Here is a 24,157-nt window from a genome sequence, read left to right on the forward strand (position 1 = left end):
GAGGATATACAAGATATACAAGTATACCACTAGGTCAAGTTAATGTAGTGGAGAGCGGGTATAGCAGTAATAGGAAAGCATAGCTACGAAAATTCTTGATGACCAAGACTAGTGCTTTTCAAAATATTTTTGCAACAGCATCTTAATTTCAAAATGGTGGTTTGAATAGTAATTTTCTCCCATAGTCTCTGGTATTTGAATACCATGGTGTTTGGATAGGTTTGGAAGGTGTGGCCCTGCTGGTGGAAGTATATCACTAGGTCAGACATTGAGAGCCGAATGCCTACCCTACTCCCCATTTGCTCACTGTGCTTCACACTTGCCATTGAAGATGTAAGCTCTCAGCTCTGTGATCCCTCCACCATGCCTGCCTGCTGCCATGCCTCCCAGTGGTGATGGACTTCTATGTCTCTGGAATTGTAAATCCAAAAAACTCTTTCTTCTATAACTCACTTCCAGCCATGGTGTTTTGTCACAGCAATAGAAGACTAACACAAAGCATTAGTGTGTTAACATTCTCAACTTAGGGCATGGAACTGTGATTGAACAGTTAAGAGCACTCGGTAGTTGGCTGAGTTTTGGCTCAGGATTTGGCTTTGGTTTCCAGCACCTACCTTGTAGCTCACAAATGGGCTGAAATTCAGTTTGGGGAAATTAGTCATTTTGGGTCTCCACAGCACTGCACTGAACATGCAGTGCAATTACATGCATGCAAGCAAAACACTTATACACATAAAATAAAAAAATACATATTTTTAAAGAGTTTCCACTTGCCAGGCAATGATGGTGTGTGCCTTTAATCCCAGCACTCAGGAGGCAGAGGCAGGCAGATCTTTATGAGTTCAAGGCCAGTCTGGTCTACAGAGGGAGTTTCAGGACAGCCAGGGCTACACAGAGAAACCCTATCTCGAAAAACCAAAAATAAATAAATAAATAAATAAATAAATAAATAAATAAATAAATAAAAACAAGTTCCAATCTAAGCGCCTCTTGTGGTGGCCCACTTCCTAACAACCACCAATCAGAAGGAAAACAGAAGTTAAGTTTATGGTTTGGCTCCCAGCACCAGCCAATTATGTTAAAGCCCACCATGGCTCCCCAGTCAGAAGTGTACCAAGCTAGATGCCCTTTTCTTGCCTCTATAAATGCTTGCCTCAAACTAGGCTCAGGGCTCCACCTTCCTGCTGTGTCAGGGTTGGCAGGGAGCCCAAGCTTGAGTTTAAATAAAGAGACCCTAATGCAATTACATTGAAATCAGCCTCTTGGTGGTCTTTTGGAGTCCATGAACATTTCCTGGCACAGCATTGTCCTGTGACAGGTGGTCCCTGATTGAGAAGCAGCCTAGGAGGAAGTTGCTGTGGTCCCTGTGTTTCCTGGCCTGAAAAAGTTTCCTGAACCTGGAAGAAAACAGTTTCTTTCAGAAAGCCCTCCAGTGGGCTCTAGGATATTCGGATGCAGCCTTAGATTCTCTGTTCTGTTGTCCTCAAGAGCTCATCAAACAGTAGCATCCGAGAAAAGAGAAGAGGAGGCAGAAAGAGCTGAAGAGACACTACACTTGGGACAAAGGGGAACTTGAAGGTTCCACAAATGACAAAGTACTTGAGGTTACAGAAAGACGACTCATACTCTCTCAGGATTCATGGTTTCTGGATTTATCTTGAGAGATTCATGGTTACAGGTTTCATGGTTGTGGGATTTATGGCTGCTAGATTCAGGGTTCCTGGATTCATGGTTATAGAATTCATGGTTTCCAGACTCATGGTGTCTAGATTCATGACTACCAAACTCAGGGTTGCCAAATCCATGATTTCTGGATTCACAGTTCCCAGATTCACAGCTGACAGATGTCCCCCAGATGAAGTCACAGCACCTGGCACTCTTCTCCCTGGATGGAGTTTGATATTGCCAAGAGGAAGCAGCCAGGCCAGTGGGTGCTGGATTCCAAGCTCCAGAGTCACTGGGAAGAAGAAGAAAAAATGAGGGAGGGAGGGAAAGGGAGAGAGGGAGGGAAGGAGAGAGAGAGAGAGAGAGAGAGAGAGAGAGAGAGAGAGAGAAGAAGAAGAAAAAGAGAAGGAGGAGGAGGAGGAGGAGGAGGAGGAGGAGGAGGAGGAGGAGGAGGAGGAGGATATCCCACCACAAGAAACACTGGCAAGGATTACTTCTGTAGGCTTTAGGGAACCTGTGGCCAAACAAGTCTGCTGAGGCTCCTAGGTTACCTGAGCAGGAACCAGGATGCCATGTAGAAGCAGAGCCAACAGCAGATATCTGGGTCACAGAGTTCCTGAAGGATTAATCCTAGTTTCCCAATAAGGTGTGAAGTCTTGGATGTCTGAAGCCCTGTGTGTCCTATCCCTTCCCTATCTTTCATTTCTTACACCCTAAACCTGAGCTCCCTGTATAGCACCCACCCTAACCCCTTCCTTACCTACTGCTTCAGCTGAGGGAGCCCATGTCGCTGCCACCTCCACAGACCTGCATCCCTTCCTCAGCCTTGGCCAAGATGGCCACATTTCCTTCCCAGAAGGGGTGGGATTAAACTTTTGATATTAAAATCTAGCTTTTGTCTCCTGCCCAATATAACAAGACTGGCCATGTAAAAACCTTATCTGAACCCCTGATTTAAGTCCTGAGCAGTGTGGTGGGGAATACATTTTAAGGAGAATAGTCAGGCATACCGTGTAGGTCATAGTTTGTGCATAATCCTGCCCTTGTCATTCCCAATAATAAAACTAATGCCCAGGTTTATAAAAGTCAGACAAAGTCCTTCTGATTGTAGCCAAAAGTGTAAAAAATTCGAAGTGTACCTTGGGAATTTCTCTACCTCTTCCAAACTCCAAAGAGTTTGAAATGTTCTGGATTCTATTAATAAAGGTAGAAAAAGAAGGTTCCAAGACTACTTGTGGCCCAAAGATACTAGGAAACCACCTAAAATACCTAACAACTAAAGTTCAGTAGATAAATTGTAAATATCTGGTTCTTTTCTAAGAAAATGATTTTGTTTCATGTCAAAATCCTTTACTTCCAAAAAAGAAAAAAGAGAAAAAAAGGAAAAAAGGAAGGAAGGAAGGAAGGAAAGGAAAGGAAAGGAAAAGAAAGAAAGAAAGAAAGAAAGAAAGAAAGAAAGAAAGAAAGAAAGGAAGAATTCTTTACTTTAGGGCGGGCTTAGCTTAGCTGTTAAGGGCACTGGCTGCTCTAGCAGAGAAACCGGATGCGGTTTCCAGCACCTCCCAAGAACCAAAGAAAAAGAGGAGGAAAGAAGGAAGAAAGGGAGGAAGGGAAGGGGAAAGAAGGAAAGGAGAGAGAGAGAGAGAGAGAGAGAGAGAGAGAGAGAGAGAGAGAGAGAGAAAGCGCGCTAATACAGAATATTCTCCAATTCTCCAAGGATCAGGAGTTGAAGAGCATCTTCAACTACAGACCAGAGAGAAGGGTCAGCAATTAAGAGCACTTGGTGCTTTGATACAGCGTTTGAGTTCATTTTCCAGCACCTACATGACAGCTTATAACCATCCATAATACCATTTCCGGGGAGTAGGGGACAGCAGCTCTCTCTTCTGGCCTACACAGCACTTGGTATATACATAGTGCACTGAAATACATGCAAGCAAAATACTCACATGCATAAAATAAAAACAAATAAATTGAAAATAAAAATATCCAAAATAGATTTTTAATGTATGTGTGGTGAGCATATATTTATATATTCATGTTTGCATATGCATAGGCACATATATGCATGCAGGTACATATGTATGTGTGCATGTAGTAGCCAGGGATTGACATTAATTGTCTTCTTTGATGGCTCTCTGCCTTATACCTTATCTGTTGAAGCAGAGTCTCTCACTTGAATTCAGAGCTCTAGCTAGTCACCATGCTCCAGGGATCCTCTGTCTCTTCCTCTTGAGCACTGATATTTCAGATGAGCCATGATACCCAGCATTTACATGGGTTCTGGAAATCCAAATTTCACACTTATGTGGAAAGCACTTTACTTGCAAAAGCCATCACCCTGGTCATAAGATACATTATTAAATGAAATAGTCAAATTTATACTTTCATCTAAGGAATATGAATACATTTTTATTTGCATAAGTACTGAGCTAGGTGTAGCTCAGTGGTAGATCACTTGCTTAGCATTACCATGAACTCATTCTCTACCACTAGGAAGTGAAAATACTAAACGGGTATTTAAGAACATGGAAGACGGGCGGTGGTGGCACACGCCTTTAATCCCAGCACTTGGGAGGCAGAGACAGGCGGATTTCTGAGTTCGAGGCCAGCCTGGTCTACAGAGTGAGTTCCAGGACAGCCAGGGCTACACAGAGAAACCCTGTCTCGAAAAACCGAAAAAAAAAAAAAGAAGAAGCTTCGCCTTTACTGAGTAGTATCCATGGTGATGGAAAGGTGATCATCAGTGTTATTCAGCTATAGACCCCTCCACTTACAACAAGAATGCCTGTAAAACATACTTATATGTTCCTGCATTTACTTACCTGGTCAAGGTAGAAATGGCCGTCAGAAATTTAATTAGGCTAGTTGGAGAGTCCACAGTAAAACTTAAGATGTAGCAATTTTGAGAGCAATTACACATTTTATACCTTTATCAGAAACAGAGTTTAATGGCAATTGCCAGGATCAATACAGTTGTTGTTGCCTGGATACAATGATGTTTGCAAACTATAAAGGGTACGCAAAATTAGTATCTAAGACCAATTGTACCGTCAAGCTTCCTTCCATGTTTCTGTGACTTCTGAGGGATCAGAAGCATTTGGTTTCTCAGGAACTGGAAGGCACATTGTGCTTCAGGAGTCATGGACTCAAAACTGAGAAACCTATGATGATGACTCTCAAGGCATATAGGCCGGTCAAGGCCATGAGTCCCTGCACATACTGGTGCAATAGTGGCATGCACGCTCTAGGAATAACAAACCACTTTCTGAGTGGATTTAAGGTCTGCTCTATGAGACCGTATCTGACACTGCTCAAATGGCCAAGAACCTGAGACTAAATAGTTCATATCCCTGGGGGAAAACTACTACTGTGATTCTGCTAAGGGCGATAAAATACTCATGATGACATAATGCTATACTTAAATCACTTTATTACTCAAGTCTCATCAGAGAAACTTCTTACAGCAGGAAGCAACTAACAATGTGCAGAGAGTGAATCTTTGGAGCACTTAGCCCTAAATGGGATGTATTCATCAAACCCTTTGCCTCAAGGATCAGGGATCCATTACCTAACAGGGGGCAGAGAGACTCTCAACAGCCAGAGGTGTCAGAGGACTCCAAGGTACAGTGTCATGCAGACACAACAGGACTAACACATATATGAATGTAGAGACTGATAACCCACATAAGATCTGTTGGGGTTCAAGCCAGAGGAGGTATTTGCAATTGAAACCTGCGGGGCAGAGGGGTGGGGTGGGGAAGAGGGCAACAGCAGTTTTCCTTAGTAGAGTGTCACTAGTGTATTAGCTATATTTTGGGGAAGGCTCCATGTTCAGGAGTAGTTGACCAACATAAAACGAATTCCACGTTTTTGTGTCTGAGCTTTTTGTTTCGTTTTGTATTGCCTTGGCTTTGTTTGTTTCTTCTTACTGGTTTCTTATTTGTTTGTTTCTTTTTTTTGAGAGAGAGAAAGAGAATATGAAGTTCGGTGGGTAGGGAGGTGGGATCTAAGATGAGCTGGGGTAGGAGAAAAACAATAAAAATAATTTACTGTATAAAAAATTTTTAGTACAAAAAAAACCCCTCTTCTATCCCGCTAAATTAGTAATTATACGCTACGTTCACCATCCAAGATGGCATCTTAAAGGCCAGATCTCAGCGCTGTCTAGCGCGCAGCTGACACAATCCACAGACTAAAGAACTAAATAATCAAGCCTTCCCCACTTGCTCTCAGTCAAAACACCTAACAGCCTCCATCCTTACTTTCCCTTTCATTAGCGTCTCCCAGACCCGCCCCACTTCCGCTCTGGTGACGTCTTTTCCGCGGAGAAATCCCGCCCCGTTGTCACTGAGGTCACCGCCCGCCCACTTCCCTTAGGAGCCACAGAAGAGTATAACAGAGTTTGGCGCCAACTGGAAATTTTTTTCCGCCTTCAATGGCGGGAACTGGCTGTGTGCGCCGAGACGTGCTTTGCGTCTTATCTAATTGGTTGTAGGCACTCGGTCCCGCCCTAGCGTCCTTCCTGAGGGCTGGGATTGGTGGAGACGGCAGAGCGCCTGGCGTCGGACAGCGGCCGCTGTGCGGGGCTGGCCGGCCGGGTAAGTTCCTGAGGGCCTGTCGCGGGGCTGCTGGGGAGAGGCAGCGGGGTGCCGCCTGGGATGGCTTGCGCAGTGGGCGAAGGGTTGTGCCCGTCTGGGCCTCAAGGAGCCAGCTGCTGTCCTCGGGGACCGCCCTTCGGAGCGTCTCAGGGGGCGCTGGGGCGAGCACACGGAGCATCGCCGGGTCTACAGTGCGCCCCTCCCCTCCCCCACCCGTGTCTTCTAGGTCCCTACTTCCGAGCTTTCGGTGAGTGTGGAGAGAGGGCTGTCCCCAGTGTCAGGCGCTCACCGATGTGGGCAGTTTCCCAAGCTGATACCTTGAGAGAAGAAGTTGTTTGTGTTGGTCTCTGCAGCGCCTAGAACCATCCCTGACATGGGAGCGAGGCTGTGAATGTAGAATTCTCAGGAAGCATTTGTGCTTCGGAGTCATCTTGGCGGTCTTTTCTGTCCTCTCCACACCACCACCCAACCTTTTGCTTAAGGCCTTTCTCCTATGAGCTTCAACTCCTCTTTGGAAAGGAGTAGGCCATTAGGCAAGACTTCTTGGATCTATTACCATACCCCAAATTATTTCTTCATAGTATTTCCTGCCGTCTTACAGGAGATGCCCAGAGATTTATAATTTAAGGGATGTTTTTGATTTTTGACATCTGACTGGACTTTATCCCAGCTCTTTACTTTATATCTGTTGGCTGCAGCAAATTTTCTAATTGGCTCTGTTAGTTTCTTCATCTATTTAAATGGGATAAGGAATAATATGGACTTAATAGGATAATTTAGATGTAATACAGACTTCAGGATAATTTAAAGTGAATCACTACTTTAGCACATTTATATCAATACTTGACTCACAGTAAAGGTGCAATATATGCTGCTTTTCATGTCTTTCTCATCCTTAGAACCTAGAATGAGATTTGCCTCTTAGCTTTTGCTTGTTTTTTTTTCCCCTCTACACAAATGTATACTTTTTTGTATTGAAAACTTTTGAACCGCTTTCAGAAGAGACTAGATGACCCCTGTCTCTGTGTGTTTGCTTATGAATCTGTTGGAGCTGTTTATCCCTCCAGATAAATGGGTATCAAGCTGTAGCATTTTTAAAGAACATTTTGGTGCTAGGGACTGGCGCGTTTCAAAGCCTGAGAGGACTGCACACTACTGAGCAACAGTCCTAGCCCAGCAGCTGTTATTAATCATTAGCTTCTTGTTTTTTTAAAACTTGGCCTCTGCATGTTTCAAAGGTGTACCACTCTCAGTAGTAAACTCAGATGGGAGATGAGAAGAAGCATAGAAAGCTCTCTCTCTCTCTCTATTTCTCTATCGCTTCTACTTCTCCGTCCTTTCTTCTCCACTCTGGGAGACTCACTGACTTGTAATTCTTTTTTAATGTACCTGTCACCAGGATGTGAATGAGTCCCAAATCATAATACCTATCATGTTAACTCACTTTTTTCTTTTAAGAAAAATCTGTTAGGTATCCAACTCTGTTTCCAACCCGGTTGGACGTTTTCATCTGATTGTTGTACAAGTGATTCACCAGATCTTCTTTTTTTCTCCATTACCATTAAAAGAATGCCTTCCACCTTATCAGAGGTAGAAATTTTGGAATCATCTTTAACTAATTTGATATTTCATTAGCAAAACAAATGATTATTTTATTACCACTATGCCAGACTGTGCTAAGAGCTGATGATGGTGGGGAACAAAACAGATGACCCTTTTCCACCTAGGCCTGTATTGTCAACAGGGTGGACATTTTCTCAAGTCCCACAGAAATGTAGAGTTGAATTTAAATGTAACTTTATTCACCTGATGTCATTGTCATTTCCAAGACTTACTGCCTTAGTCTGCTAATCTAGGCCTGGTCCTGAAAGCTACGATTAGACTGCTGTACAGTCTAATCTAGGCCTGGAGTGTTTTCAGCCTCTGAGACTTACTGCTGAATGAACTCTGGCTGGCTTGTTCTGTCTTCCTGTGTCTAACTTGTTCTCTCTCTGCAACCTGTCTCTGTACAACTGTCCCAGTAAAGCTGCTGCTTCTCCTCTTTTCTTTTTTTCTCTCTCTGCACTGCTGTCTTAAGTAGCTTTCCTTTTCTCTCTCTTCTTGCAAGAGTCGAGCATATTCTGTTCTGTCAAATCTTTCTCTGATGCAGCACTTTGCCACTCAATTAGACATCACTTTCAAACATGGCTGCTTCCGTCTACCAACTAACTTTACCTTCATTGTTTGGAATTATAGGTGTGTACTGAGGGCATGTTTTCCAGCCAGAGGAATTAATGTGTGTGTGCTAAGGGCTGAGCCACACAATTAGAAACAGGGCTTTTCAGTGAATAACAAGATCCTGGGATTCACAGTATGATAAATATCCTCCAACAGTTGGACAGTGAAAAGAAATCCTATAGGGAAAGGACACAGTGGTATAAGGATATATAACAGTGTGAGGCGAAGTGGCAGACACCCTTGGTCCCAGTACTCAGGAGGCAGAGTCAAGCAGACCTCGATGACTGCCTTGTGTGCAGATTGAATTCCTACATGGCCAGGGCTATATGGAGAGCCCTGTCTGAATGCCCTCGACCATATGGTCCCTAAAAACCAAAAAAGAATATATCAGAGGTTCGCACTTAGTGGGGTGAGAGTAATACCTAGGTTTTGAGCAAGAATTGTTACAGGCAGTGCTTCTGCCAAACAATTACAATTGTTTGTAGCATGTATTTAGCAAAGTAAGTGACAACAATAGGGCCTAATGCACATTGAAATGGCAGTGAATGAGGGCAAATAGACAGATGGATGTTACCAAGGTGATGTCAGTAGTCTAGAGTGTGAGTGTTATTCATAAAAATAAAGATGTCAAGTGATCAGATACTGATAGGTAATACTCTTTTGGTCTGTACTTGGTGAATGTGTAGTTTCAGAGGAATGTATTTGTTTTATTTTTATTTTTTTGTTGTATTACTGACTATTGTTCTATATCTTAGTATAAGCAATTCTTACTTCTCAAATACTCTGAAGAGGCAACAGGGCAGTCTGTTACTCTTACTAGTCTTTTCCTCTTGTATTCTGTGCTTCTCCTACCCCCATCAGCAGTTAATCCAAGGAGAAAGTTTATGTTAGTGTAGTTAATTAAAGGTAAGATAATGATATCTAACTTTATAGCCTTTAGAAATTGCTCATACATTTGTGGTCTGTTATTGATGTTGTAGTAGCCATAGCTCTGAAATCCTTTAGATGGAACTCTTCTGTGGTAGATGAGACTGCCTAGGCCATAAGTGAGACCAATGGAGTCATGATAAAATAAACTATGAACTTAAAAATGTTTCTGGCTCTTTTAGTCTTTTTTGGGGGGGAGGTTACCTTGTTTTTTAGTAAATACTGTGTTTATATGTATCTATTGAGTATATGAAACTCAATCTCTACCTTTAGGTCATCTGTGGTCTAAGTGGTATCCATTGCTTACAGTGTTGTTATTTAAATTATTTAAAATTTAGCTGGGCAGTGGTGGCACATACCTTTAATCCCAATACTCAGGAAGCAGAGTCAGGAGGATCTCAAGTTCCAGGACAGCCTGGTCTACAGAGTGAGTTCTAGAACAGCCAAGGCTACATAGAAAAACTATGTCTTAAACACTGCTGCAGCCCCTCCCCCACCCCAAGAAAAAAAAGGATTGAGAAATCAATTCATTATGGCTCTGAAAGATAGCTGTTTTCTTTCTTTCTTTCTTTCTTTCCTTCCTTCCTTCCTTCCTTCCTTCCTTCCTTCCTTCCTTCCTTCTTTCTTTCTTTCTTTTTCTTTTCTTTTTTTTTTTTTTTTTGTTTTTTTTGGTTTTGGTTTTGGTTTTGGTTTTTTTGAGACAGGGTTTCTCTGTGTAGTTCTGGCTGTCCTGGAACTCACTCTATAGACCAGGCTAGCCTTGAACTCAGAAATCCGCCTGCCTCTGCCTCCCAAGTGCTGGGATTAAAGGAGTGGACCACCACTGCCTGGCTAAGATAGCTGTTTTCATACCTGCCATCTGTAAAATATAAGCAAAATGTAACAAAAGAGATTTTAAAGATATGTTTAGGGGTTTTGCTTTGAGGCAGAGTGTCATGTATCCAGGCTGGCCTTGAGGTAGCAGAGCATCTGAGTGCTAGGATTATAGGTAGGCTTTGTGCATGATAGGCAAGCACACTGCTGATGGGGCTACATTTCCTCTCATGACTAAGAATTTTGAAGTGGGGAGAATTATCCGGAATTCAAGTGATCGAAGAATCTGTCACCCAGGTCTAATGAAAGAGGAATAGGAAGAGAGGTGTTAGGATTGTCCATGGATGATCAGGGCCTAGAGAGAGCATAGCAGGCTAGCATTGCAAATGTAGTTATGGAAGCAGACATTGGAGAAGAAAGGAGATGGAGGCCTTAGACTCTGAAGGTGAAGAAGGAGGCTCCAGCCCAGGAATGCTGGTGCTTTTAGAAACTGGAAAATGTAAACAGCCCCTGTCAACCTCCATAGAGCCACAGCCCCGATAACACCTTGATTGTAGACCAGTAAGATTTTTTTTTTAACTTCCAGAGCAATAAAAATGCTTTGTGTTATTTAAGCCACTGTTTAGTGTAATTTGTAAAATCAGAAATAGAAAACTACACATAATCTTATTATTCATATTTCATGTATCAGTGGCTACATGTGCTTAGAGCTACTCTATTGATAACACAAAGCATTTTGACTGTCATAGGAGCCTGTTTGATGACACTGGTTTAAAATGTTTTATTATTTTGAAACTGTATATGTGGAGGGTAAGGGGGTATGTACATGTGAGTGCCTCTGCCTAAGGAGTCTAGAAGAGGGTGTCAGATCCCCTAGAGCTGGAGTTCCAGGGGCTTGTGAGCCACTTGATGTAGGTGCTAGGAGCAGACCTCTGGTCCTCTGTAAGAGCAGCAAGTATTTAGCCATTGAGCCATCTCTATCCCTAGTAACACTGGTTTAAAGATAGTCTAAGCAACCAAAATAAAAACGATCAATCCTAAACCTAGAATTACTAAATCAAAAACTTCGAGGAAGGAACCTGTATCAGTCTTGTATTTTAGTTTTTCCACGTGTTTCTGATGTAGGCTTTCGTCTATGAGAGCAAGTTAGGTAGCCTGGAGAGATAGCTCAGTTGATAAATTGCTGATTAAACATGTGGCTGTACATTCAGATCACTAGAATCCATGTGAACAGCCAGGCATCACATACATGCCTATAGTATTAGTGCTGGCAAGGCCAGCACTGGTGGAGAAAGGGAGAGACCCTGTCTAAAAAAATACGGTGAAGAGAGGTTAAGAAAGACACTCAGCGTGGCCCTCTGGCCACACATGAATGTGCATACATACATGTACATCCTTACAAGTACACATGTACACTAAAGCAAATTGTAGTAGTTATTGCTGAATGTAATATGTTCATTGTGTTGATGGATAAGATTAACTCTTGTACATAAAGGTCTTTTTTTCTGTGCTTGCTCTTTGGGATCACCATTCCATGAGGAAACAGAATGATCAAAGTAAGATGCTATGGACTTATGAGACTGACTTGCTGCCTGCGTTTTAAGAGAGTGACAACATAGAGTACTTTAGAAATTGCGAGTACAGCCATTTCTGCTCTGGTGTGATATGTTAAAGTTCTCTTATTTGTTCTTTTTTGTTTGTTTGCTTTAATTTGGTTTTGGTAGTAAGGATTGAAAGCAGAGCATTGTGCGAGTATGATGTACCACTGAGCCACTTTGCCCATCCTGTAATGCGTGTGTGTGTGTGTGTGTGTGTGTGTGTGCTCTCAATATTTTCCGAGACAGGGTTTCTCTGTGTAGTCCTGGCTGTCCTGGAACTCACTTACTCTGTAGACTAGGCTGGCCTCAAATTCAGAAATCCGCCTGCCTCTGCCTCCCAAGAGCTGGGATTAAAGGCGTGCGCCACCACTGCCCAGCTACAGATACAATTCTTTTTAAAAATTTGTAGTTAGTTGAATTTCCGGATCCTAATTTAATGGTTAGAGAAGGCAAAGTATGCTTTTTGGGATATTCATTTATTAGGAAATCTAACATGTCTTTAAAATTATTTTTATCATTTTGTATGTATTGGTGTATGTACAGCTGTGCACTGCATGCATGTCTGGTATCCATGAAAGCCAAGAGAAGGCTTTAGACCCTTTGAAAGTGGAGTTACAGGTGGTTGTGAGCTGCCATATGGGTAGATTTAATGGCTCTGGCTTGTTTTATGTTTGTTTAATTTTGCACAGAATGTGAAGAAAACCAGGTTTAAGCCCTTGTGAAACAAAGTGACTGTATTGAGGTAAAAGATAGGATAGAGAGAGTAAAGATCTACATGCAAGTTCAGAGTCTCTCTCAGGGTTGCTACGTGTCACTGCGCTGCATGCTTTGGCCAGTGCTATTGTGTGGATTCTTCTGGAAGTAACCCCCCGTCCCTCCTCTCAGGCCAGTCCTTACTGTGTAGCTCTGGCTGACCTGTAACTGACAAAGATCCACCTGCCTCCAAGCCTGGCTTCTCTAGACACATAACACATTTTTCTTCATTCGCCTTTCCTTCATTACCACTGAATTTAAACTTTCTAAAAATAATTTTAAAAGCTTATTTGTTACTGAGCGATGGTGGCACATGCCTTTCATCCCAGCATACAGGAAACAGAGGCAGACAGATATCTGAGTTCCAGGCGACCTGGTCTATATAGTGAGTTCCAGGACAGCCTGGTCTACAGAATGAGTTCCAGAACAGCTAGAGCTATACAGTAAAACCATGTCTTGAAAAAACAGAGGAGGGAAAAAAGGGCTTGCTTGCTTTATTTGTTTTGTTTGTTTATTTATCTTGAGATAGAGTCTTGTTATGTAGCCCAGACTGACCTGGAACTTTCTATGTGGACAAAAATGGCTTCAAACTCTTAGTCCTTCTGCCTCTGCAGTACTCAAGTTACAGGTTCATGGCATAGCTCTAAATGCAATGCATACACCTATGTATTGTGGAGTGGTCTTTCTTTGTACCATGTGGGTCCTAGAGGGTTAAATGTCAGTCATGAGGCTTGATAGCAGACGTCTTTACTGAGACAACTCACTGGCCTTCTAAAAGCAATAAAAAAAAAAGTCTGGGTTTGTTTGTTGCTTGATGACTTGAATTTAGTCCTCAGGACCTACATGGTGTAAAGAGAGAATAGATTCATGAAAGTTGTTGTCAGACCTCCATATCTGTACACCACGGCACATATGCACAACTCCCTAATCAATAGATAAAAGTTTTTAAAAGGTACCTTTTTCTAAGCACATATACATGGGTATTTGTGTCTTTTTAAAAAATCATATAGTTGTATGTATACGTGCATGTGTATGTGTGATATGAGTGCAAGCATGTGTATGCCATATTAATGAGAGTCCATACAGGATAGAAGAACTTGATGGAGTTCATTCTCTCTTGCCTTTACATGGATTTCCAGGATTGAACTTGAGTCATCAGGCTTATATGACAAGTCCTTTACCTGCTGAGTATAGCTGTGTGTTTCTCTTGTATTTGTTTATTTTATTTTTGTGGCACTAATTATAATAGTCTAATGCGTCACACATGCTTACAAGTATTCTACTGTTGAGCCATACTTCAGTTTGAATACATCTTTTTTTTTTTTCTTCCAAAGTTTTATTTACTGGTGTTGTGTTTTTGTGTATTTGGTGTTTGTGTGAGGGCAGACGTGCATTTATCATATACTCAGGTCGGTGAGAGGGCAGCTTGCTGGAGTTGGTTCTCTCCTTCCACCATGAGTTCTAAGAATCGATGGGTCTTAGGCTGTCAGGCTTCTCCCTATGAGCCGTGGGGGATAGCATTTTGTATTTCTTGTTATATAAATATGTATTTGTTTTTAGTGCTGATGGTTCTTATTTTAATGCAAAAGTTAATTTGTATTTTGAGATTCTTCCCCCCCCCCCCCCGTGACGATGGGGGCCTATTTTATAAAATTAGTGTGATTTACTTTGTTCATGGCCTATCTATCTATACTAACGACTTTCATTTTATAGTTTAGACTTTTGCTCAGAAAATGTTAGGCTTGCTTTATTTATTTATTTAATGTATAGGTCTGGTTGTTTTGTTTGTTTGTTTTTTGTTTTTTTAGAATGAGAATGAAGTTATTCAGTGTGCTCAAATTAGAAGGTTGCTTTGTTAGTTGAAGCTATTCTAATGGTGAGAATCTCTATGCTTAATACCGTAGATGGCACCTATGAAAAGGACATAGGACCATGGCAGCAGATGATGACAATGGTGATGGAACGGGTTTGTTTGATGTCTGTCCTGGTAAGAACTCTCAGTTGTCTCTCTGAATTTTCTTACTCTTTATTTCGTTCTAAGCTGTGGTGTTGGGAGTTTAGAACTAGGACCTTTCAAATGCTAGGCACACACTCTGTCACAGTGATAGCCCTAACCTCACTTGATCTCAATTATAAAATCATTTACTTATTCTTAGGGAAAATGCTCCTCAACTTTTCTTCCTGTACATGAGTGACTTAACAGAGCAAAATATGGGAGACATAAGGAGTACTTAGTAAATGTGAACCTTTTTCTTGCTTTTTTTTTTTTTTTTTTTTTTTAATAGTGCTCAAAATCAAACACAGGGCTATATACTTGGCCACACAGCACATTGCTCCTTAGCTGTATCTGTACCCTTTCTGTGTAGTTTGGAGATCTCGCTATGCTTTGAGACTGGGCTGGGCTCAAGTGATTCTTTTGCCTCAGGCAACTAAGTAGCTGGGCTTATAGGCACAAATCATTGTGCCTGGCTGACTTTATTCTCCCCCCCCTTTCTCTTTCTGTTTTTTAAAAAAGATATGTTATATTTATTTTTACATTATGTTTATAAGTGTTTTGCCTGCATGTATGTATATGCATCATGTGAATACCTGGTGACCAAGGAGGCCAGAGGGTGTTGGATCCCCTGGAACTGGAAATACAGATGATTGCCAACCACTATGTAGGTGCTGGAAATCAAACCCAGATCATCTCATCTGTAAGAGCAGCCAGTGTTCTTCCCTACTGAGCCATCACCAGTCCCCTATAAGACTTCTAAAGGCTTTCCCCCTCTTCCCCTCTATTTTACAGATTTAATTTAAAAAAAAATATTGAGTAATTTATACTAACCAGTGTAGTTCACAGTCAAGCATATCCAGAGATTATGATGATGATATTATAATTATTATATGTAGCTTTCTGTTTTAGAGTTTTCAGTTGGTTCTTTCTGTTTGTTTGTTTGGTTGGTTGGTTGGTTGGTTGGTTGGTTGGTTGATTTTTGTTTTTCAAGACAGGGTTTCTTGTGTAGCTCTGGTTGTCCTGGAACTCACTTTGTAGAACAGGCTGGCCTTGAACTCTTATAAATTCACCTGTTTTGTTCTTTAAGATAAGATCTTTGTAGAACTGGCTGGCCTGGAACTTGCTGTGTATACCAGGCTAGCCTTCAAGTGCTAGGATTAAAAGTATGCACCACCATGCTCAGCCAGTTCGTTCTTTTGTTGTTGTTTTGAGACAGGGTCTTGCTATGTAGCTCTGATTGTCCTGAAACTCACTATGTAGACCAACTGCTCCTGAGTGTTGGGATTAAAGGTGTGTGCCACCATGCCTGGCCCCAGTTGGTTCTTTTAATTGTTTCCGTTTCTCTGATGAGGTTTACTGAATTTGGATTTTATTAGTTACAGTCTAACTGATACTGTGTGGGGGACTCAGGATTTTGTTCCCATTCTGTATTTGCTTTAAGGGGTATTTGACTTGCCTGACACTTCCCTTGTAGTTGGAGGAACTAACATCTCTGTCTAGGTATTTTAGCTTTTGGTGTCTTTTTGGAGTTTGAGGGTTACACAGCTGTCTGAGGCACAGTTTGGGAGTCCTGTCCTTGGCTATCTGAATTTGCTCTTTCATGTGTAGTTGCTATTTCCTTCGAGCCTTTCTTCTGGTTTTCAAGCCTATAGGACTAGAAAGGTTGTCTAACCTATTGATGTTTCAACATGATGCCACCTACAGATGTGTCAGGCTGCATTCTTAGCTATCCCAGGTTGCGTGTGACCCGTGGGCCTTAGGTTGAACATTCTTGGCAGAGATGTCCTTCAGTAGTTACTGCTGTAGAGCTGTAGTACAGACCTTTCTTTGAGCAAACAACAGTGATAAAGGGGAGAAGGAACTTAGATCTATCTTCTTACATTTATTTATCTTATGAGTATTTTATCTGAATATATGTCTGTGTACCATGTACATGCCTGATGTCTGTAGGCTACAAGACAGTATCTAATCCCCTGGTAATAGATTTATAAATGGTTGTAAGCTTCCATGTAGGTGCTGAGAATTGGACCTGGATCCTTTGGAAGAGCATCTACTTTCTCGGGTAGCTTTACTATATAAAGATAGAAATTAGCTTATTATTATTGGAATTAAAACATCATTATACATTTTTTTAAAGATTTGTGTATGTGTGTGCATGTGCTTACACATGTGCCCCTGAGTGCAGGTGCCCATGAAGGCCTTATGGTGTTGAGTACTATGGAACTAGAGTTATCAGCAGTTGTGACCCATCTGATATGGGTGCTGGGAACTGAATTTGGATCCTTTGGAAAAGTATAAATGCTTTTAACTGCTAAGCTGTCTCTTCAGCCCTAGCACTAGTAGATTTTTATTTTACAAGAGATTTTTTAAAAACTTTAATTAGGTGTAAATAAATGTGTTCTTGAAGGTATGTGTGTAGATATGTGTGCCAGTACCCACAGAAGTCAGAAAAGGGCATCTGATTCCCTGGAGCTAGAGTGTTTGTAAGCCTCCTATCGTGGGTGATGGGAACCAAACTCAGTTCCTTTCTAAGCACTCTTATCTTAAGAACCATCTCTCCCAACTCCATACATTTTTTTTTTAAAGTGAATTTTTCAAGTTTGAATTTGAAGTAGTCAATTTATAAATCTCTGCATCAAAATTTTTCTGTTGATAAGCACATATAAATCTTAACTTTTTTTTTCTTCTCCTCTTCCTCTTTTTTTTCTTTTTTGTTTGTTTGTTTGTTGTGTGTTTATTTTTCAAGACAGGTTTCTATGTGTGGCCTTGGTTGTCCTGGAAGTAGCTCTTTAGACCAGGCTAGCCTCTGCCTCCCAAGTGCTGGGATTAAAGGCGTGTGCCACCACCACCACTGCCACCCAGACCCTTGTCTCATGCTTTAAAGCAGAAATAATATATTCCTTTCCTTGTCCTTCCAAGTAGGAATTGAAGCAAACAAACAAACAAACAAAAAACCCCTCAGCCCTTAAGTTTTAACTAGTCTTTGCTATTTTTGCAGCCTCTCCTCTTAAAAATAATGATGAAGGCTCATTGGACATATATGCTGGGTTGGACAGTGCTGTTTCTGGTATGTAAATTTTATAAAACAGTCTCATTTTGTTTGGTTGATTTGCTGTGTTTGTTTTATTGTTAGTGGTGCTTGGTAACTTCACAGCTCGCAATGTCTTTGAAATCGTTTCACTGAGGTAATTACTTTTTTGCCCAAAGTTTGATCAGAACATATTAACACAGATTATTAATAATTATTATTAATTATTAATGTTATTAATCTATGACTCACGTTTAATTAGGTTTTGTACAAAAATATTTTATACCATTGAAATGGGAACTGTTGCCGTAGGATATGCATCCCTGTCTATACTATTACAGAAAGACTATTTCTGTGCATGCCTTCAAATGAATCAGTAAGAAGGACACTGGTGCTGTTGGATATGCATCTCTGCCTGTGCTTTCACAGAGAGCACTGTTATTGTGTCTTCAAATGCATCAGTAAGAATGGTAATGGAATGTCTCACCACCTGTTCATTTAAGAGCTTTTCCACAATCAGATCTATCAGTGTTTTGTAACAGAGATAATTATCACACTGGATTCATTGGAACAGCTACTTTATACAATGTGGCATTCTTGCCTTCATCCGTGAAATCAGTATAGGCTGTCGGAAATGCTGGTGAGGAGAAATTAATAACCCTTTGAAGTAGACACAACATCAAGAATCCTAACACAAAAAATAATGGTATGGTATACATGTAGAAAATAAAAGAATAGCAAACCATTCTTTATACTTACTACATATTTTGATAAATCTAATTTACAAAAATCCTAACAAGTATTTTAATGTTTTTGTTTGTTTTCAGACAGTACTGCTAGATCCCGTGTGTCATTCAGAAACTGTTTAGATTTGTATGAGGAGATCCTGACTGAAGAAGGGACTGCGAAGGAGGCAACATACAATGATGTAATGAGTTGTCTCTATTATTAACCACACTTATTTGTTTTTGTTGCTCCTGAAGAGACGGCTACAACTTACTATTGAACAGTCTGTGTTGAGGGATTAGTGCTTAAATTAAGAATATTTAAGGCAGTTTCTACCTTTGATTTGTTTTTCTAAGAAATACTTTCTATATACATGTCTAAATTCAGTTACAATTTTATTTGACTGAACTTAAGTATCTGAATATATATAAAACTATAGTATATAGTAGACTGTCAGTGAAATATAACATTTTATTTTTTTCACGATTTATATTAGGGTGCATATTGCATAATGTTTCCTGAAACTTATATGCCACAAATTTCTTTTAATTATATTTGAACATTAAGGTTCAGAGTTACACTGTGAAGTTTATCAAAATGTACCATGAATGGGCTGCAATTTAAAAACCAATAATCTAGGCAGGCACAGTGGTACTTGCCTATAATCTCAGTGCTAGGGAAGCTGAGACAGGAAGTTCAATAGTGAAGCAACCTGTCCTACATCTGGAGACACTGTCTAGGAAACAATAGCAACAACACAATACAACATAATCTGACTAACCTATAAGTACATTGGACTCTCCCTCACCCCAATTTAAATGTCATTTAAGCTAAGAAAGTACAATAATTTAATCCCTTTGTGTTTTACAGTTGCAGATAGAATATGGGAAGTGTCAGCAGCAAATGAAAGATCTGATGAAAAGGTTTAAGGAAATACAGACACAGGTATGGTTATTTCTTCCTCATTAACATTTATGTGTGAGTGTGTACACATAGGAGTGAATAGGTCGGAGTGCACTTGATTACACTTGCATCTAGAGCCAGGGATCATCCTTGGGTGTTGTTCCTCAGGCACCATCTGCTTTGTCTTTTGAGGCATTAGTTTCTAACTGTCCTGTACCTCCAAAGTAGGCTAGGCTGCATACTAGCAACCTGTAGGAATCCACCCATCTTCATTTTTCCAGTGCTGAAGTGATAAGCATGCACAACCCAAGATAACTTTTTGTGTGAGTTCTGAGGAATCAAACTTACATTCTCATACTTGTGTGCCTAGCTCTTTACTGAGTTATCTTCCCAGGCAGCCCTTGGTTTTCTATTGCCTCCCCCCATCATAGCTATAGCCATTTTGTTCCATGACTACCAGCTATTTCATATTGTTACTGTAATATGCCTTCCAGTCAGTGATGCAGAAAAATAACTTGACTCAGAGCAGGGTCATGCTGACCACATACCCTGTTATGTTATTCTCTGTATGTTATGAGGTTTGTTAATCTTAACCATAAGACTACCATAATCTTAACAACCATATGGTTGTTAGTCTACAACCATAAGCTTTATTTAGAATCCATCAAATTAAAAGTCAATATGAACTGTTACATCTAAAATGTCTTGAGTCAGGGCTGACCACCCTGCAGTACTTTCTGTACTTGCTTATGAGTTCATTGTGTTTTTTGCCGTTTTAGCCTTTATATTCTGGCCCTGAGAAATAGCCAGTGTGCAGCTTTTACCCCAAGTGTGAAACTGTTTCCCTGGTTGATCATTCTTTAGGTGTGTGTTCAATAAACTATTCCTGTCTGACTGAGATCATTGTTTGTGGGGGCGACTCCTGAACCTCAACAATATAAGAACGTAAAAACTTGGGCCTGATCTCCAAGAGAGACAGACATAAGAATCTTTTAAAGCACAGTACCTGTAGTCCAAGCTACTTAATAAGGGACTAGGATGGGAGGATCACTTAGCAACTGTGGGGTTCAGGGCCAGTTTGGGTAACATAGTAAGAGTACCTCCTTTTTCTTTTCTTTTCTTTTTTTTTTCTTCTTTGAGACAGGGTTTCTCTGTATAGCCCTGGCTGTCCGGGAACTCCCTCTGTAGACCAGGCTGGCCTCGAACTCAGAGGTCTGCCTTTTTTTGCCTCGATAGTGCTGGGATTAAAGGCGTGCGCCACCACTCCCCGGTAAGACTATCTCCTTTTAAAAGAAAAAGAAAAGTTATAATTAAAGTTAAAATATTAAAATCTTGGCAGTTTAAAAGTTTAATGCTGGGGATGGAGAGAGGGCTTAGATGTTAGGAGCACTGGCTGTCCTTCCAGAGGACCCGGTTCAATTCCAAGAGCCCGTGTAGCAGCGCACAACTGCTTGTAACTCCAGTTCCAGGGGACCCAACACCCTCACACAGACATTGGCAAGCAAAACACCAATGCACATTTAAAAAAAAATCTTAATACTCAGGTTTTGTGCATATGAAAGTCTACCACTGAAGTGTATGTACCCCCAGCCCTATTTTGGGGAACATTAGCAATTAAGGTGTTAAAGTATTAGCAGCTTATGAAGTTTTTTCTATTTGCTAGGGATTGAACCCAAGGCCTGGGTCTCTGTCATGTGAGCTAACTGTGCAGCATCTGACATTTCTTTGTATATGTAAAAATTCCACTTCTTCTTTGTTAATTTTCTACATGCGTATGATATACCTTGGTCATGTCTATACCTCTCCACTTTAAAAAATGTTTTGTGTCATTTTACCATTTTAATTCTTCTTGATTAGTGAAAGGATTATAGGAAAGTTAAAATGACATTGACATAAATGATCTGTTGGACGAATCGATAATTGGGTGGTAAGTTTAGCAGTGGGTGGCTTAGAAGAGGGTACTTCTCTTTTGTTTGAAATGGTCCTACTGTGCAGTCCTGGCTGGCCTGGAACTTCCTGTGTAGACCTCTCTGGCCCTGAATTCAGAAATCTTCCTGCCTCTGCCTCCCAAGTGCTTGCACTAAAGGCATGTGATACCCACACACAACTAAAAGAAGATAGTTTTGATGAGCAAAGGTTAAAGTTTTGTTTTGTTCTGTTTTTTAGGGAAAAAATGGGGATTCACAGTTGTCAGATGGTTGGTTCTTTTTGTGATTGTGCTGCAAAAATAAAGAATGTGACAGTGTTTTGTCTACTTTTTTGTTTGTTTGTTTTTTGTTTTTTCGAGACAGGGTTTCTCTGTATAGCCCTGGCTGTCCTGGAACTCACTCTGTAGACCAGGCTGTCCTCAAACTCAGAAATCTGCCTGCCTCTGCCTCCCAAGTGCTGGGATTAAAGGCATGCACCACCACTGCCCGGCTCCTTCCTTCCTTCCTTCCTTCCTTCCTTCCTTCCTTCCTTCCTTCCTTCCTTTCTTTCTTTTTTTTTTGATTTTTCTTGTCTACTTTTTTGTAAACTTGTTTCTCTTGATTCTCTTTTCCCTGAAAGAACCAACTCTAGATTATGTCTTTATTTGAAAACCAACATATCTTTGCATGTTTAGTTTTTTAAATAGGTAATGCTTAGCATTTCTTAGTGGTTTTTTGTTTTAAGACATGGTCTGACTATGCAGCTCTGACTGGCCTGGAACTTTCTACATGGATCAGGCTGGCTCTAACCTTCAGAGACTCTGCCTGCCTCTGTCTCCTGAGTGCTGGGACTAAGGTGTGCACCACCACACCTGGCAGATCATGTCTTAGTTATTAAAAAGAAGTAGTTATTGAAACTAAAAGCTTTAGTATAATGGTCCAGGCAGAACTTGTTGCTTGTGTTTCTGCTTTTACAATGCTTCTCTGAAGTATGTCCTATCAAGTGGTTCTTTCCTGGTATTGGTCATTGATCTCAGAATCTCAACTTCTGCATCTGAGCTGTAGGAAAACTAATTCTTAGAGAGCTGCTTCTCAGAATTATGTAAGATAAAATGTATAATGCCTAACATTAGTTAGTATTCAACAATTAATAGAAAGCTGGGTGTGGTGGCATGTACTAGTAGTACCCATATTGGAGGCTGAGGCAAGAGGATCAAGTTTATCATGGGCTGTCTAGCCAAGCTTTATCTTTACAAACCTCACAACAACTGGCAGCCACAAGTAGTACTATTGAGAGTTGTGTACATTTTGGGTCTGTTAATGTGTCTTATCTGTGTTTTAGAACTTGAACTTAAAAAATGAAAACCAGTCTCTTAAGAAGAATATCTCAGCACTTATCAAAACTGCCAGAGTGGAGATAAACCGTAAGGATGAAGAGATAAATCATCTTCACCAAAGGTGTGTGGATGTCATCTTTTACCAGTCACATAAAGTATGGTTTTACTTTCAGTCAAAGGGCAAAATACATATTTCATCGAAGAGTTATGGTCCTAGTGTAAATGGCAACTAGTCTGCTAATGATTTGTAGTGATATTTATGGTTACTGATGGAACATTACCACACAATTCCTAAAGTAGATAGTTTTCTAAATCACTGGGGTCTTGCTTACCAGAGAAGCAGTACTGGGGTACTGTTTACCAGAGAAAGTCATTGTGCATGTGTTGAGTTCTGCTGGTCACATCAGAAACTGAGACACCAGGAGAGCAGGGCTGGGGAAGTAGCTCAGTGAAGCATGAACGCAGGACACCTAGAAGAAAGAAAGAAGGCTAAGCAAGTGAAGGCACTTGGAGCCAAGCCTGCTGACCTGAGATCAACCCTTGGAATCCTGATACTAGGAGAGAACCAACTCCCACAAGTGTACTGTTACCTCTACACGTGTGCTATGGCATGCTTGCACTCCCTTCCTTCCCAAATAGGTAAACAAATTAATGAAATTTTTAAATGACAATAAAAGAAAAATATGCACTTAACCTTCTTAATAAATAACCCTCTTGAGTGAATTTTCTTTGTTAATTTTTCTCACTCTTTTTAGTTCAGAGTGACATTCTGGTCCAGGGGAGTTTGTATCTATGGCTACCCCATTTTCCCCATAGACAGAGTGAAAGAATTATTGTTTAAATATGTTGCTACCGTTTCCTCCCTTTCAGTTGTGTTTTGTTTTGCTTTTAAGGATAGGGTAAAGATTTTGTTTTGTTTTGTTTTTAAGGATAGGATATCTAAGGCTGGTTTGAGCTTTCTATTTATCCTCCTGCCTCATCTTGAAGCATGCATCATCGCACCCTGCTTTAAATTCTGTAATGTTTTTTGTTGTAGCTTTGATTTTGGGTGGTGTGTAAAGTTGAAAACCGTATATAGGTTTTGCAAGTACTTTACCACTGAGCCCTTGGCACTTTTTTGTAAAGAGTGTGTGGGTATTCCATGGTGGAGCTTTCTTTTTATCATGTGGGTTCCAGGTATTAAATTCAGGTCAGCAAGTGCCTTTACCCACTGAACCATCCTGCCAGCCCCTATTGTACTTACTCTTGAGCCAGATCCTATGACAACTTTGATCATCAGCCAATGTCATAAATCTGTCAAATAGTTTCTGACCTTCCATTTAGATTGTCTTGTTTGACTCCATTACTCTCCTGCTTTGAAGCAATCTCCTCCTATAATTACATTTTTAATGTGGTGCTTTTTAATTGTTTTCCTGGGAATTCATTTTTTTGTCTTGGCTGTTATTTTGAGTTTTTCAAAGATCAAACCTTTGTCCTTTTTTCTCTTTCTTTTAGATTTACTTTATTTGTATATGTGCTTGCCAGTGCCCATGGAGGTCAGAAGGGGGCATCAGATCCCCTTGGAATGGGAGTTGTGAGCTGCCCAATCTAGGAACAGGGATTTGAACTCTAGTCCTCAAATAGAGCAGTAGGGTGTTCTTAACCGATGCGCCATCTCTCCAGTCTCTCTGCTTCATTCTTTTTTCT

General features: G+C 40.7%; 1 protein-coding gene across 1 annotated transcript in view; it reads left to right on the plus strand.

The window, feature by feature from the left end:
• Nucleotides 1–6,229: 6,229 nt before the first annotated feature.
• Nucleotides 6,230–24,157, plus strand: part of Casp8ap2 (caspase 8 associated protein 2) — a 31,407-nt gene continuing 13,479 nt past the window's right edge. Inside the window, exons 1-6 of the mRNA XM_028780913.1 lie at nt 6,230–6,266; nt 14,479–14,561; nt 17,569–17,637; nt 18,426–18,526; nt 19,195–19,269; nt 22,477–22,592. Of these exons, the coding sequence (XP_028636746.1) occupies nt 14,507–14,561; nt 17,569–17,637; nt 18,426–18,526; nt 19,195–19,269; nt 22,477–22,592 (416 nt within the window). The 5' untranslated portion in view covers nt 6,230–6,266; nt 14,479–14,506. The remainder of the gene's footprint in view (nt 6,267–14,478; nt 14,562–17,568; nt 17,638–18,425; nt 18,527–19,194; nt 19,270–22,476; nt 22,593–24,157) is intronic.

The sequence above is a fragment of the Grammomys surdaster genome, unplaced genomic scaffold (assembly GCF_004785775.1).
Source record: "Grammomys surdaster isolate TR1022 unplaced genomic scaffold, NIH_TR_1.0 97, whole genome shotgun sequence".
NCBI classification, from domain to species: Eukaryota; Metazoa; Chordata; class Mammalia; order Rodentia; family Muridae; genus Grammomys; species Grammomys surdaster.